The following is a 16,102-nucleotide window of genomic DNA, read 5'->3' on the forward strand; positions in this document are numbered from 1 at the left end:
CAGCAGTTGTATACCGCCTTGTGCATCGAGGAGCACCAGCTGAACAAAGAGAAGGAGCTGATAGGGAGACTAGAGGAATTGAAGGAGCAACTAGCACCGCTAGAAAAAGTGAGAGATTTCTCATTTTTATTTTCCTTATCCTCCCAATGCAGCCCTAATTTATTTCAAGGTTTTAATTATGTCCCTGGCATGCTTCAAGTAGTTTTAAGACCATTGAAGCAAAGATGTATTGAGTGTATACCAAACCCTGTATGCTTCTGCTTTCAGTGGAAGTATTTTGGTTTTTTTACTTTATATAATTGGAAATGAAACTTGGTAGTAAATAAAGTCTGGGGCTAATGCAGCAGAATGTCTCTGAGCATAGAGAAATAAACACCTTGGTGAGGCATTCAGAGTAAAATAAGGATGATGGTAAGGTACTGATAGAGAGGAAGTCTAGATTTCTCTGCATAATCTAGACTCAATCATGTGGTTCAAACCACTTAACACCAATATAAATACGAGGTGCTATTTCTACGTAATTATTTTTGAGAATAAGCTGTGTGCTTCTGTCTTCTGCAGGTAAGGCTGGAGCTCAGCAGGAAAACAGAGAAGAGGACGACTTTGGTGTTGTGGGGAGGCCTGGCCTACATGGCTACTCAGTTTGGGATTCTGGCCCGCCTCACCTGGTGGGAGTATTCTTGGGACATTATGGAACCAGTCACCTATTTCATCACCTATGGTAGTGCCATGGCAATGTATGCTTATTTCGTAATGACTCGCCAGGTAGGACTTGTTGTGCTGACATTGACACTTCAGTAGAAGACTTTCTTTGAGCTCTACTGCCTAGAAAAATAGCAAAAATTATGCCTGTTAGAAGTAGCATTGCCCCCTCCTTATCCTGTCGCAACCTAGGTGCCACTTGATTTAATTTCCCGCTGTCCAAGACGGTGGTGGATCGTTGTAGGGTTTTTCTGGTGGTGGACATTGCTGATTTCCTGATTGTCTTGCCATAAATGCTTGTGTACGTTTGGTGAGTGACTGTTTTAGCTGTACAGGTTCATCTGCTGACAGAGGATGGCCTCTGCACACACGCACGCAGCCTCGCACACGTTGACTTGCGTTGGAGGCTCCAAATACTGTGATTTAACTGCCCAAATACACTACGAGTGTACGAAGTACCTCCTGAGTTTCAAGGAAGCCCACCTTCCTTTTTAAAGAGACAAAGGTCCAGGGATTTTGTTGGAAATAGTTTACTTTAGGTGTTTCATGGATCAGATGAAGGATCCTTCTCCGGGTCTTTGTAGTTCTGATGAGCTGCGTGGAGTTTCTAGTACGTGGTTTCTCTCCTCACTCCCACTTAAACTTTGTAATCCCACCGAAATAACGAGAGAGGGAGGGCTCAGAGAGTCGTTGCCGTCACAAGACCATCAGAACAGATGCTGCAGGTGTTCCAGCGTGGTGTCTGGGTGTCTGTCAGCCCCTGTTGGGGCTGCTGCAGTAGTTTCTGCCCAGCGTGGTTGGAGGCTCTACCGCATTTTGAGCTCGGATTTGATGTTTTAACCATCGTCCGCTCTTTAAAATCTCAGCGTTTCAGGGATGGTATGACCCTGCATGCAAGCAGGTATGACCCTGCAAGCTTTTCTCCACCTGATCACGGGCTGCCCACCAGGCGCAGAGGCTGTGTGATTTTCCAGCGCGAGAGAGAGTTGGCTTCAGCAGGCAGGCCTGGGCTTGGCAGAGGCTATGTGGGATTTGATGTGAACAGCTCTGCTGATCCGAGTTATCCGCACGCTCTAAAAAGCTGTGGCTTTTTGCAGCAGAGTGTCCCTGGCAAAAGCTCTGGTATTGGATTTGGTCTCGCGTCGCTTGGTTGAGAGATGAGCTCATGAGCAACTGTTGTCACTTTAATTAGCCGTTGCATTCGTGTGACCATAAGAAAAAGAGAGTAAGGGCCATCTTACAAAGGCTTTCTTCTGGCATTTATAGATTTTTTTCCCCTCCCTTTCTGCCCATAAACTTGTCAGTAATGACACTAGTTCTGGTCCTCTCTGCATGGATGGGCTTGCGTGTTCAGGACGGGAGGGAGGCGTTGGTGACTCGTGGCTGGAGTTACCATCTGTACTGGCTCTGGCTGGGATGGGGTTCATGTTCCCCGTAGCAGCTGATAGGTGCTTTGTTTTGTTTTTGTGACCAAAACAATCCTGATAACATGCCAGTGTCACTTCTGTTGCTGAACAGTGCTCAGACAGCATCAAGGTCTTCTCTGTTTCTTGTTCCTTCTGGACCTGCCGCCCCCATCAGGGAATGAGCTGGGGGTGGGCGAGGTGTTGCGAGGGGACACAGCTGGGACAGCTGACCTGAGCTGACCAAAGAAATATTCTAAATGGTGTAACATCCTGTTCAGCAGTGAACTAGGGAGGAGTTTCCCCAAAGTAGCTGTTGCTTGGGCACTGCTTGGGTATTGGTTTGCCGGTGGGAGGTGATGAGTGATTGCTTTGGCATCAGTCTTACAGCTTGTTTCTTTCTTTGCTTATTAAACTGTCTTTATCTCAACTCTTAAGGTTTTTTTGTTTGGTTTTGCCCTTTTGATTCTCTTCACCTCTCTGGATCTGGGGGAGGGAGTGAGTGACTGAGGAGGGGCTTAGCTGCTGGCTGGGGTCACGCCAGCACACTTGGGCAATGCTGTCTGGTCTTGGGTCTTCATTGACAGCACCAAGTCATCCTCCCAAAAACCACCTGATACATGCTGTGCTAGTGGTATCCTGTGTTGCATCCAATTATGGCTTTATTCCTATGTCCTCTCTTTCTTTCTTTCTTTTTAGGAATATGTTTATCCAGATGCCAGAGACAGACAGTACTTATTATTTTTCCATAAAGGAGCCAAAAAGACACGATTTGATCTAGAGAAATACAATCAACTCAAGGATGCAATTGCTCAGGTAACAAGAATTTTTCCAGAAACAAGACTTAAGAAGTTACTGCTTGCTAGTTCTTAGCTGCTATTAATAGACGCACCTCAAACAAGAATGAATGTATCTTAAGTTTTCAGCCCATTTTCTTGTCACAGCCCCAGTGCAGTCACTGAATTGGCTTTGATATGCCCAGGAATAGAACTACTGGATGTGTAAATCAGCACGAAATGGTTGCCTGTATCTATCTGTAAGGGCCCTTTAGAAACTGCTGGCAAATCCTGAGTTGCTTCAGGCACTTCATGCCTGAGAAGGAGCCTAATTCAGGATTTCCTTTTTTCTCAGCTCCTACACACCAGATGGATTTCATGAGGCATGAAGACTTGCATCCATTCAGTTCATGTCTTCCTGACATAGCACTCCAGTACACTGGATTGCAGTCCTGGAAAACAATGTTCAAAATATGCAGCTGTGTTGTTAGAGGTGATGGGGACGGGTTACTCATCTTCTGGAGACAGACGCTTTTGGCAGACTGTCCACATTGTGGGATCTGTTCAACAAGGGAGTCGGGTGGAAATCTTTCCCATGTGTTTATGAGAGCCTTTCTGCAGAAGAATGACATGAGGAGAAAAAGCAGAGCTACCGTGTTCTTTTTCACGGCTCCATATAGAATCCTAGAATCCTAGACTGGCCCAGGCTGGAAGGGACCTCAGAGATCATCTAGTCCAACCTCCCTGTCATGGGCAGGGACGCCTCTCAACTAGATCAGGCTACTCAAGGCTCCGTCCAACCTGGCCTTGAACACCTCCAGGGAGGGGGCAGCCACAACATCTCTGGGCAATTTATTCCAAAGTCTTGCCGCCCTCGTACTGAAGAATTTCTTCCTAAGGTCCAATCTAAATCTATTCTCCTTCAACTTAAACCCATTTCCCCTTGTCCTGTCAGTGGACCTGTTCTCCCTCTGCCTTGGAGAGAGAGCTGTGCAAGGAGTAGAGAGAGGTCAGGGCTAGGCTCCCTTAGTTTCATGTGAAAACTCAGAAAGACCCCTTGGTTTTCTCACGGTCTGTTGAATACCCTTAGATATGGTTGTGTTTTCATGGAGCTTTTCTTCTGGAATCAACCTTTCCCATTAATCTAGTTGAGTTGAGGTGTTGGGGTGTTTTGTTTTTTTGAATAAAACCCCACAACCACAAATCAACAAACAAAACAAAACACGGTTCCAGTGAATTTATGGGCAACAAATGTTCCCTGCCATATTCCTTTTAGGTGACTGCGTGTAGACGAGGTTAGAGAAATACATAGCAACTGTCCTGAAGTGCTGAGAATGGTTTGCCCAAACATGAGCCTCTGGCTTTGGTTTACTTTTTGAATGTTTTTGTTCTGGATAGGAAAGACAAGGAAACACAGAAAAGCTTTTAATTCTGTAAAGGAGAGTGGGGGGAAGGCGTAACTGGGAGCTTGTTCTTTATAATGTGTCTTTTACTTTTAGGCAGAATTGGATCTTAAGAGGCTTCGAGACCCACTGCAGGTCCACCTGCCCATCCAGCAAATTGATGAAAAGGACTGATCAGCAAAGAAGCTCTGAACCCCAGCAAAAAACCTGTCCATAGCTCTTGCCTTTTTAATTAAAGCATTGCAGGTGGAAGCTGGGAGGTGGTGTGGGGGTGGAGGGTTTTTACCTTTAATCAAGACAAAGGACTGTAGGGGGGGATCTCTTAAATCTGAAGATGGGACATTGTGGAATGTTAGTTCCGAAAAGGGCTTGGCAAATAGTCACGTTTAAAAACTGTCTGAATGGCAGTCGTGTACAAATACAGGATTGGGGGAGGTTCAAGAAAGGAATGTAATGCTGGGGTGCAGGGGTATCTTCTTCCAGCTTTGCAGGGTCTGCCTCTTGATAAGACACCAGCAGCCTGCTTAGCTTTTTAAATTTTCCTTTACCTGATTCAGATCTCTCTTTCTCTCTCTCTCAAAAACAAACAAACAAACAAAAAGAACAAAGAATTCAAGCCACCCACCTGGAGCTATGGCTGGTGATCAGAACTTGCACTCCACCGCCCTTAACACGCACACTCCTGATCAGACCCGGTCTCTTTTATAAAGTTACTACAAGACTGCTTTCTACTGGAAAACCGTGAGCTTCCCCTTCCCAGCCCACCCCATGTGCTTCACCGACTTCCTCCCTTGCGTATTTGTAGCACAGATTGGTCATAGCCAAGTGAGAGAAGGAATGATTTTTCTTCTGGACGTTTGATAATTGATATTTTGGATTATTCCACAATAACTATATAAACTTTATGTCCCAATGCCCTTGAGCTCCTTCTAGAAATCAATGGCAGCATTGCATGAGATATTTTTTTATATTCAGTCTTACGTGAGGGGGATTCCCCTCTTACTACCCCAAATCTGATAGCCACCTGGACGATGAAATTATGAAGGATTAAAGGATTACGAAATTGCCGCAGAATCATGTCTCCTGCTTTTTAAATGAACAGTTTTGGAACGCGAGATAACTAAACTTGATATCTGACTGCTCGTGTAGCAGGATAAAAGGTCTCGTGTATGGTCAAAGCATTTTACTTGCCATGGGGCTTTTTGAAAGCCTGGGACTCTTACAGTGCACGACACAACTACTTCAGTTCTCTAGCACTTTCCCCTAATTAAGTAGCTTTAAAGGAACTTGGTGCCCACAGGTCAGAATTTCTTTGGAGTGGCTAATGACATCTCCAGTTCTTAGCTATAAGTAGAGGAAGGAAAGTCAAGCCATTGCCCTCTCTTCTAGCCGAGGCTGACTGATTTCTAAGCAGATAAAACATCTCTTCGTTCAAAGCGGGTCAGTCTGGTCTAGCATCCTGCTGAGAAATGCCGGGGAGACAGGATGAAGGTGGGAGAAGGGCAGTAAACTTCATATACAGAAAGTCTGGCTGCTTTTTTGATGTTTCACTCTCACTCCTCACTGTGTCATGAAAAGAAGCTTCCATTTTTGTTTTGTGGGGTTTTTTTATTTTTTTTAAATTATTTTTTTGAGACCCATGTTTTGAAAAAAATGGGAAAGAAAAAACAAATCAGTATCAACTAGATGCCAGGTGCCTTGCAGATGTGGAAACACAGCTGGGATTGCTGCCTCTTCTCACTCAATGGCATGTTGGACTGAATGGGTGCATGTTTCTAGGTTTTGGTTTTTTTCCCTTCCCCTTTTCCTCTGTCTTTCAATTTAATTATGTTGTGTGATTATTTTTTATCTGTTTTATCCTGTTTGTGTGGTGAGTTTTAAAGGGAAAAAAAAAATTGAACACAATCCTGTAGCTGAATCCTTGGTGTGTGTTTGGGATGAGGGAGGGAGCATGGAGAAAAGTTCTTTAAAAAAAAACCAGACGAAACAGAAACAAAAAAACCCCCAAACTGAACATGTGTAAAATCCTGTATCATTTATGAAATATGTATAAAAGAGCAATGTACTTCTGGAACAATAAATAACTATTCGATTTTTGAATCGGTGCTCTTCAATAACGTTATTTTCCCCAGCTGAGAAGAGAATGTTCTGCCTGTGGCAGCTGTCTCCTGAGTCTCCTCCGTTTCTTTTCGTTTAGGTTGTTTCCTCTTGACCTTACGTCACTGGGGCCGCGGTGATGCAGATAATAGCTTTCCTGAAGAAGCTCGGATGGAGATCTTGCTGCCATGCCTGGCTACCTAACGCAGGGATCTCGGGAGCAGTTGAGGTGGTGAGGTGTAGAGGTAGAGATATTTGGTCTAACAAAGATCTACCTTTGTTTGGCCCATGTCGTAGCTCCACGTGGAGCCTGGCAAAATCTGGAGACGTGGCAGGTTGCAAGATAAGAAAATATATGGGTGTATAATGCCCAGCAACCTAAAAAGGCGTACCAAGTGGTGTCCATGTATTTCTGTATTGCATTCAAGTGCCAGTTCAGAGGAAAACCGAAGTTTGAAGCTTCTGTTATTTTCTTTCTGGGCACTTGAATGGCTGTGGTCTGATTTGTCATGGTGACGTACCCTGTGTTCGTCAACTTTGGGAATTCGTCCGAACTTTATGAGATGAGTCATTTGGTGCCAGAAGGTTTTTATTGTGTCCACTGACTGTTTAAAAAACCATAATAATCCATGTTTGGCTAGTTTTTAAACCAGCCAACTCTACTCTTGTGTTTTTTAAAGTTGGAGGGGAGGCGATGGAAGCTGTTAGTTGTTGTGACCGACTTTTAATCGCTGTTGAAACTTAGTTCAGCGATGCTGACGAACCCTCTTCCTCCAATGAGCCATTGGTCTGCTGCTGCATACGGATGAGCTGCTGCCCTCCGTAGACAAATTGCTTGCACCAGTTGTGTCAGAAGTCATCTGTTTTGGCAGCCAGAAGAACAGAGTCTTTGACATAGGGAACAAAGCTGGTGAAGGGCTTGGAGAACAGACCTTATGAGGAGCAATTGAGGGAGCTGGGTCTGTTCAGTTTGACCAAGAGGAGGCTGAGGGGGGATCTCATCATGCGCTACAGTTACTTGAAAGGACATTGTAGAGAGGTTGGTGCTGGTCTCTTCTCACAGGTCATTAGGGACAGAACCAGGGGGAATGGTTTCAAGTTGCAACAGGGCAGGTTTAGGGTGGACATTAGGAAGAAATTCTTCACGAAAAGAGTGGTCAGACCCTGGAACAGGCTGCCCAGGGAGGGGGTTGAGTCGCCATCCCTGGATGTGTTCAAGTGTCGCTTAGATGTGGTGTTGGGTGATATGTTTAGGGGTGACCTTGTAGTGTAGGGTCAGTGGTTGGACTCGATGATCCCAAGGGGCTTTTCCAACCTGAATTGTTCTAGATTCTATGACATCTAGTGCCACACTCTCTATTTTGAAAGCAAGAAAAGTGCTGTGACAAAATTGTTCCTGCACATGCTTTAATGTTAGGGGGGGAAAGCGGTAGAGGGGCAAAGTGGTGTGATTGTAGACTCTCTTATTTTGCTCTGAAATACAGGCTGCCCAGTGGGGCTTGTTAGTCTGTTCCCCTTGACACTGTTAGTTGTTGTGACCGACTTTTAATCGCTGTTGAAACCCCTGGAAAATTGCTGCCCCGCTTCCCTCTGTGCCCCCAGTGTGCTCATGGTCTCTGCTGGGCCTCTAACTCGAATCTCGGTGCTTCGGTTGGCTTGGAATGCCAACACTGAAGGGAAAGGTTGATGTTTGCTTTCTCACTGTTGTATATCGACATCGACAAACTGTCTTGCGGTACCTGCTCTGTGCCTAGGAGCCAGGTGGGGGTGGCAGGGTCCTGTCCCGCTGGCAGCACTTTGAGAGTGGGGAGTGCTGCCTGAATCTTCACGTAGTGCTGCCTTCTTAAAACCCTCTGAAGGATAAACAGCAGCGTGCATCGCTGTCTTCAGATGCTGCTTTTTCTTGCCAATTTTGTTATTCATTTGGTTAACCCTCTGCCTTTCGGAGCCAGTGGAATGATTTCTGGGGTCTTTGTGTGGAGCTGTACATGCAAACTTGCTTTCCTCTGTGCCATGTTGTATGACTTGATTTTTTGTAGAGGAGGGAGGTTTTTGTATTTTTGTATTTTTTGTATTTTGTATTTAAGTATTTTTCTACCTATCCCAAGAGATTCCAATTATTCCCTCAAAAAAATAATCAGTTTTATTTCTATACTGGCATTAAAAGGGTGAAAATACGGAAGTGGAAATGGAACTTGCAGTGTCTCTAAGCCCTGAAGTATGGGAGAAGCTGGTGTTATCCTGTATCGTTGTGGCTCTGGGAACCTGTTAAAGATGGGTCCTACTCCTGTCTGTGCCCCAGTCAGTTTTGCAGTTGTGCGTATGCTGCCTTTGCCCTAATTCCTCCATCTAGAAATGGAGATTCATGGAAAAGACACTGGGTTCTGTGGGACAGCACTCTCAAAACACCAAAATCTGCATCACAGGGCTCCCCTAAGGGAGAGGAAGTTAACTACTACTCTTCCTTAGGAGTTATGTAGTTGTCTGATTTTAATGGAGTCTTGGTGTTTCACTTTTTCTAGCGTCAAGCTTGCTCGTACTTCACCGAAGTTGTGTTCCCTCCCCGATCTTGACAGCCCTTCCCATGGGCACTGTGTCCTGGGACAAGTTGTTTACAGCAACAGGCCCTATCTCTAAAAGCCCTTGACACTGGTTCAATCCATCTCAGCAGCCTGTCAAGCCTGATTGTGAACATACATCCTCAAATCAGTCGCAGACGGGGACCCTGTGGTGCGCGTCGGCGGCAGGAGCAGCGCTGATTAACTCTTCCGCCTGGTCCTTCTCGGCAGGCTGCGGGAGTTACTCCTGCGCCACGAGCTGTTCCTCACGCGCCTCGCTGCCATCAGACATTGTGTCTCGAGAGGTGGCTCTGACAAAGACCAGCTTCAGAGGGCACTAAAGCTGCTTCGTTTGTTAGCCCATTACGAACAGCGAGGCTTTCCAGCCTAGCCCATGCTTTGAAGGGTTTGAGTTCCTTGTGTAAGGATGGTAAAGCCCTCCAGATCTCTGGGAGGGCCAAGAAGTGTGGTTGCCACCTGCAAAATTAGCATCCTTTCTTGCTTTAAGAATAGACATACCCAGGCTTCAACAGCAGCAGGTTTAGAAGATCCTGTCTCTTGGGTACCAAAATAAAATCACAGCTCTCTATTTTAATACTGCCTTCCCTCTTCATATCTTTTGAACCCCTACTGAAACTGCTTTTAAGAAATACTACCTTGATTTTGGTTCTTCTCACTTGGGAAGTCAGGCTCACTTGTTGTTGGGGTGGGGAGGTGGAGGTCTGGAACCAACAGAATTACCACATCTGCCTGGAGAGGGCAGGCCCTACAGCATCTAGAGCACTCCACTAGAATTGTACCCTCTCTCCCAGAGGGTCTGTTTGCGGGAGGATTTTCTGTTAGGTTTTTATTTTCCCCACCTTCTTCTCTCGGGGAATAATTGCTCCAGCTCCCTGAGGCATAGATTTCCCTACTCTAATACAGGCTGCTATTATTTGGGGCAACTGGAGCTGTGGATGTCACCTGAAATAACTTGCAAAGCAACAAGAAAGTGCTGAGAGAGGGGTTGCTTCTGTTGGTGCTTCTTCTGGAAGACTGAGATGGTCTTTGTCTTTCCTGTGGATCCCAAAATTATTCAGAGGCAGCACGTGAAATCTTGTCCAGCTCTAGGCTGTTTCCTTGAACTAGGTGTTATGGTGAACTGGGATAATGTGATCTCTGGGAATCCTGGAGCATCTCCTGCTTGAATGAGTTTTGGACAACTGGATACAGCCTGTTTGTGGCACGTTTGAGGCTCAAAAGTGCTGTGATGCAGCACATTTCCTGATGTTTTCAGCTGTCAGTCACTTGTCAAAACATTACTAGCATCAGGCCTAATGTACCACCTACAAAAATAAAAGTAGCTGTTAATAAAACGCTTCAGAGAACTATACGTGCCTCTAACACAAATGCAAAATTCAATTTAAGCTTGTCAGTTTTATTTACCTAGGATCTTAAGTATGAATCAACCTCTCAATGAAAATGGCAAAACATAACTTCCTGTGGCTTACTGTGTTATTGCCCGTTCAATTTTAGTTTCTCTTCTGGGAATTCACATAATCACCTTTTGAGGGTTATCTGCCTTGCTGGCTTTGCATAACGAATTTGTCCTCCTTTCCTGTTGTTGAAAAATCTTTTCTGGTACTGCACAGCTCACTGTCAGCACAATATAGCCACAAAGATTATTTTTTTTTATTGATGGGAGCAATGACAGTCATTTATAAAGCTGCTTTTTTTCTTTTTTTTTTTTTTTTTTTTAAATTCCCTAGAGTTGTTCACCACTGAGAAGGACTCCTCTCTGGGGTGGAGCAGAGCAGCGTATTGCACTTCGCTGCCAGGGGAACACCCAGAGAGAGGCCACTGAGAACTTTGTAGGATGTACAGTCTCTATAAAGCAGGCAGTACCCAGCTCTTTGTCTCGTGAAAACTCAATATTCAAATAACAGAGCCATTCTTTTTCCTACTGAGGTCTGACGCTAGCACATCAGCCTTGAGGTTATTGCTTACGCTGGCCTGCTGCAGACATGTAGGGTGCAAAGAAAATGGGGAAATGTCTACACTGGCTTGATTGTGCAATTGCTGTAGGCTTAGCTGTGCTCTTTGCTGATGGGGAGCTCTCTGCCTGCAGAAGATTTTGTGGAGAAGTGTGTGACCATTTTTCACAAGCAGAGAGGGACCTGTAGATGTGTATAGTTACATAAATTCTTAAAAGCAGAGCTTTTTTTTTTTTTTAAAGAGCTGCAGAGGGAAGATCCCTTTCTGCTTATTCGTGTTATCCTTGGTACCTGTCACTGCTGGTTGTGGCACTTGGTTTGCTTTAGTAGAGAACAAATTTCAGTGTGCTACATCTTACCTGTAACCAGAGCTTGTGGTTATGACCTGCGATTCGACCTAGTTTGGTTTGAACCAACAAGACAGAGGTTCCCAGTTACTCAGTTTTGCATGGAAGTTAACGTGGTTGTGCTTGGTTTCTTGGTTGTTAGCTTGTTTTTGTTTACAGACAGAGATTGTAGGACTAGTGCAGAAAAATATCTTTATTTGCTTTGTGTGATAATCTTGCTGGAACAGTCGGGTTGTGGGACCGGGAGTGGAAAGGGTCTTCATGTAGCATAGGAACAACACGTTTCCCTGTGGGACACCAGTCTCTCACTTTGACTGATGGTCCCATTGTAGCTTTGCTTCAAGCACTCATCTGCAATCTCTGCTCGGAAGGATCCGTTCTCCTCCTTTGGCTGCTATTTCCTGCAGTCAAGGCTCTCCAGCCTGTGGGGAGCCGTGAAGTCGTATGACTTGTGGAAGGAGCAGAGATAACAACAAGCGCCTGTCTGTTCTTCTTTTCCATCCCTTTGGGATGTCCGGGTGTCCCTGGTTAGAATTCTTCTCCAGATAAGATAGTGGAGGTGTCACTGTGGGGCAGCTGGGCCAGAAAACAATAGCGGTCGAGTCTGAAAAACAAGATTGATCAGTAAGTACATGTCTTGTTGTCAATAAGGGGCAGAGCTGCTCTGGGGAGGTCAAGGCTGGAGCTGTACCCCACATCCCTTCAGCTCCTTCCTCTGATAAAGTTCTAGGAGAACTGTCGTGCTTGCTCTTCAGAAAGCTTGGGGTCAGAAGCTCCACTGAGAAGAAAGCTGCAGGAGCCACAGCGGGTACGAGGGCTTTTGAGCCTCTGTTCCTTGAGTGGTAACTGTTCCTTGGCTGAGTGGGATGTTCCAGTACTTGTTTTTCTGCATCTGCTTTGTCGTCCAGTTGCAGGCAGCGTCTTCGATGGGTGAGTAAAGAGGCATTGCCTTCAAGATTATTTCTGTTTGCCATCTTTAAGGTTCATGCCTTGGTATTCTCAGGTGAGAGACTGGAAGATGTGAGAAATGCCTTTTTAATTTGAAGGTGGCGTGAAATTCTCTCCAACTGAGAAGATCTTTATGTCGCAGAGCGCGAAATCTCCCATATAGAGAGAACCTGTGCTGCCGAGGCATTTTCCTCTCCCTTGGAGGAGACGCTCTTAGATATGTAGATATTATCCGACTTTTTCACCTGCCCCTTTGATAAATCTCAGCTGAACTTGGTGTCATAATGCAGCGCTGCTCATTTCACTGCTCAGTCGTGCCGGAGCAGAGTCCTTCAGTTACACAATACATACAGGATTAATCTCACCGCAGAACGGTGGGCTTACAAATGCTTGCTGGAGCCTGGTTTGTCATCCAGTATGTATACTGGCATGTCAGCTAGAGAACTAATGATATCATCAAGATTACAAATTGAAAAGCTTTACTTCATAGCTAATGCTTGTCAGGCAGAATTGCTCCGGCCGTGTAAGAAGTCTTAGGGAGGGGAAAAAAAAAAGAGCCAAAAAAAATGAAAAAGAGAGGGAGCTGAAGACAGTTATATGTCTTGTGCAAAACCCCCACACTTTCGTTGTCTGGGGAAAAGAGATGAGAGCTCGATTGGTTGCTCCTATAATTTGGTGGAATTTTTTCTTAAAAACTCGTTAGCTTGCAGAAAGCTGTGCTGCCAAAGGCTGCTTGGTCTTTGCAGGGAGGTTGGCCTGGGATGCTGCTGTCAGTCTGAGGGTGGCCAGGAGGGTCTGCAGTGCTTGAAGGAGCACCGTATGCTTCTTCTGCTTGTTTGCCTCCCCTTGGAGGCCTCACTGGAGAAATGAGAAATGCGAGAGTGTGCTACCCCAGTCCCCTGAAATACCTTCTTCCAATTCCCTCTGAGCCGCCGTGTGTTCATCTGCATAAATTTTAAATTATTAGTCTTTAAATAATCTTACGAATGTTTAGGAGACAATGTGATCTCCCTAGATGAGTGTTTCCAGAGTCTATCTGCAAAGGATATTTCATAAAGTTAATTATGCTATATGAAAGCTAACGAGAGTGTGTGTATTTTTGGTGCTGCCCAGCTGGGAAGCTGACAGGGCATTCCTCGCTTCGCCTCATTTGGCTTTTAACAGCACAGAAACCTTTTAATCTTAGTCAGTGAGTCACCCTAAGGCTGTACCAACTCATCTTGTGGAAACCAAGTGAGTTGCACCGAGGGAAGCCCAGAGGAAGCTCTGTGCGCAAAGAAAAGGCAGGACCCATCTTTTCTTGTCTCAAGAAGTCAAGCTTTCGGAGGATGGAGTTTAAGAGCGCTGCCGCTGTCTGTGGGTAAGGGGAGTTGGGTGAAATGGAGAGCTCACGAGGGATCGCCTAGGGAATCTCGTCAGAGATTTCCTGCTGCGTTCCCCAACTGTGCTACTCGGGAGGACCAGGCTGGTCGTGGTGGGAGAGAATCTGCTACTTTGCCTATCTCGTGATTTTATGGCACTAGAGATTCCCTCCATAACCCAGATCCGCGCTCCCTATGCCGGCTTGCAGCTCTGCAGCACTCCCACGGCTGTGGCAGCTGCTCCTGCCTTCTCTGCTGGATTTGAGGCCAAACAAAACGCGTCCGCAGCTTCAGAAGGTGTGAGGATGTTTGTCGATAGAGATGTTATATTTGTGAGAAGGCACAAGATAGCGTGTCAGTGAGACAGATCTTTACGAGGATGCAGCTAAATAAGAGTTCCATTCTGTGAAGCGCTTTTTCCCTGTTTAAAGTTGGTGAAGCAAATCAAAATAATGAACCAAGAAGGTTTGTCTGCATCTGAAGCATTCTGGTGGGAACAATATTATGTCTTCCCCCCACCCCATATTGCATCTCCCTATTGTTTAAACAAGCCAGAGAGAGTGATTTTTATAACTTGAAAAGAAACGTGCGTGTGGAAAGTAGAGGGTATTCCAGTCTAGATGTAGTTAATCAGAATGATTGGTTTTATCAGGTTAATTCTAGGAAGTGGTAATCAATTTTCCTTACTTGAGAGAGTATTAGCATTCATTTTGCTTGATAAAGGAACACTTACTCAGGGTAAGTAGTGCTTAATCAGGTATTAAATGCAAGTAAAAATGAAGCCTCTGGACTTTTAGTGAGGAAGCTGCCAAATCAGGGTTAATTAGGAGAAGACTGAAAATGTAATGAACGCTTCAGTTCTTCATTATTTTTTCTCCCTATGGTATTCTTTTGTTTTAATTGTTTGCAGAAGGTTCAGAAGGGCCTCTGCAAAAGGACACACTTCTTGAGCACCCCATGAACAGATGCACACATACCAGGAGCTCTATGTGTGTGTATCTTGCCTTCACAAGCAGTCACCTGGCTCCCAAACATCTGTTGACCTCTGGAGATCAGGAGAGGGTGCAGGCTTGCAAGGAACGTGCCTGTGTGAAGAGCCGAACATTTTTGCTCTCCAGAATGTCCTGATACAGACCTTCATGCTCTCTAGATTTTAAAATAATGGATAAAAAGATACGGGGAAGCTGGTTCAGATGCAGGGAGGTGGCAACATCACATGAAACCACAACAAGTAGTGTGAATCTTGGTAGCAGTGAGCATTTGGCAGAGAGGGAAGCTGGGGACAGTGTCTCTGAAGAAGACCAGGGACCATCTAAGTGGATCTTTAAATACAGGGAGCTGCCACTTCTCTCTCTTGCCCCGCTGCAGCATTTTACAGAGTGCACGGGTTTGAGTTACAGCATAAATGTTCACAGGTGTCAGAGAGACAGTGGAAATCAAAACCCTAGGTAAATGGAGTAGGTTCACTTTTCTCCTACCTCACCTAAGCACCTCTTGGTTAGAGGGGGACTGCTGAATTATGGATCAGCTTCATTGTGACTTGGGAGAGCAGTTCTTCGATTTAGCTGTTTAAAATTGCACCTTGAAATGAGTAGGGGCTGATAAATTATTGCTGAGAGATTGCTTGCAATTATACAGCAGTCTAATAATTGGGATATTTTCTTTCTTTACGCCTCAAATGTAGCATTCCTGTTGCACATCCTGGAGTTCACATTTGAACTGATGTTTTACAAGGTGATCTCTGGCTGGTGGTTATGGCAACTCACCTGTGAGGGCTGACACTGGCTATGGATGGATTTTGAGAGGGGCTGTGCAACCTCTTTGAAGTCTGGTCCTTTCCTCTGAGGCATGTGGGAGAGTTACCAGTGACTTTGGGAGGAGCCTGGAGATGCTCAGTTAGTACTTGAACAAAGAGTGGATGTCCTAGGCTAGATAGTGCTTCCAGGATGTATTTCCTATGGCAAAATCACTACCTGGACCTCTGATTTTTATTTCCCCCCGGCCCCGTCATACTCTACAGCAGCTAAACAGCAATTCAGGTTGTTGCATAATGTTTTAAGAGCTCTGTTAATTTGCTTTTTCTTCCAAGACATTTAAGGTGAGCTGTTAGGATTTGCCATGAGGCAATTAACTGATATCACTGTTTCTCCCTGGCAATCTCTGTTTGTCACAACGATTCTGTTAAGTCAGGGACAGAAAAAGAAATTATGTTGTGTTCCTTGCAATTATGGGTCAACAGCTCGATTTGATATCTACCAGACGCTCTCTCTCTTGTTTCTTGCTGCGTGTCTCAGCTCTGGACCCCTGCTCTGCCTACATCAGCCTGAATGAACCCTGGAGGAACACGGACCATCAGATAAACGGTTCCCACGGGCAGCCGACCTGCGACAGTCAAATCGACGGGGAGTGGTATCGCTTCACCGGCATGGCCGGCGACGCTATGCCCACCTTCTGCATCCCGGAGAACCACTGTGGCACCCACGCTCCCATCTGGCTGAACGGCAGCCACCCGCGGGAGGCGGGAGGCACTGCCC

General features: G+C 45.5%; 2 protein-coding genes across 2 annotated transcripts in view; both read left to right on the forward strand.

Moving 5' to 3' along the window:
* Positions 1–4,944, forward strand: part of MCU (mitochondrial calcium uniporter) — a gene marked incomplete at its 5' end in the record, with an annotated part of 13,048 nt that extends 8,104 nt beyond the window's left edge. Inside the window, 4 exons of the mRNA XM_009874014.1 lie at positions 1–108; positions 562–765; positions 2,805–2,921; positions 4,381–4,944. The exon at positions 1–108 is cut by the window's left edge and continues 83 nt beyond it. Coding sequence (XP_009872316.1) covers positions 1–108; positions 562–765; positions 2,805–2,921; positions 4,381–4,458 — 507 coding nt within the window. The remainder of the gene's footprint in view (positions 109–561; positions 766–2,804; positions 2,922–4,380) is intronic.
* A 10,923-nt stretch (positions 4,945–15,867) lies between these two features.
* OIT3 (oncoprotein induced transcript 3) overlaps positions 15,868–16,102 on the forward strand; it is an 18,812-nt gene continuing 18,577 nt past the window's right edge. The window contains 1 exon segment of the mRNA XM_009874013.1: positions 15,868–16,101. Within this exon segment, the coding sequence (XP_009872315.1) occupies positions 15,994–16,101 (108 nt within the window). The 5' untranslated portion in view covers positions 15,868–15,993.

This window comes from Apaloderma vittatum, unplaced genomic scaffold, assembly GCF_000703405.1.
Source record: "Apaloderma vittatum isolate BGI_N311 unplaced genomic scaffold, ASM70340v1 scaffold21607, whole genome shotgun sequence".
NCBI lineage: Eukaryota > Metazoa > Chordata > Aves > Trogoniformes > Trogonidae > Apaloderma > Apaloderma vittatum.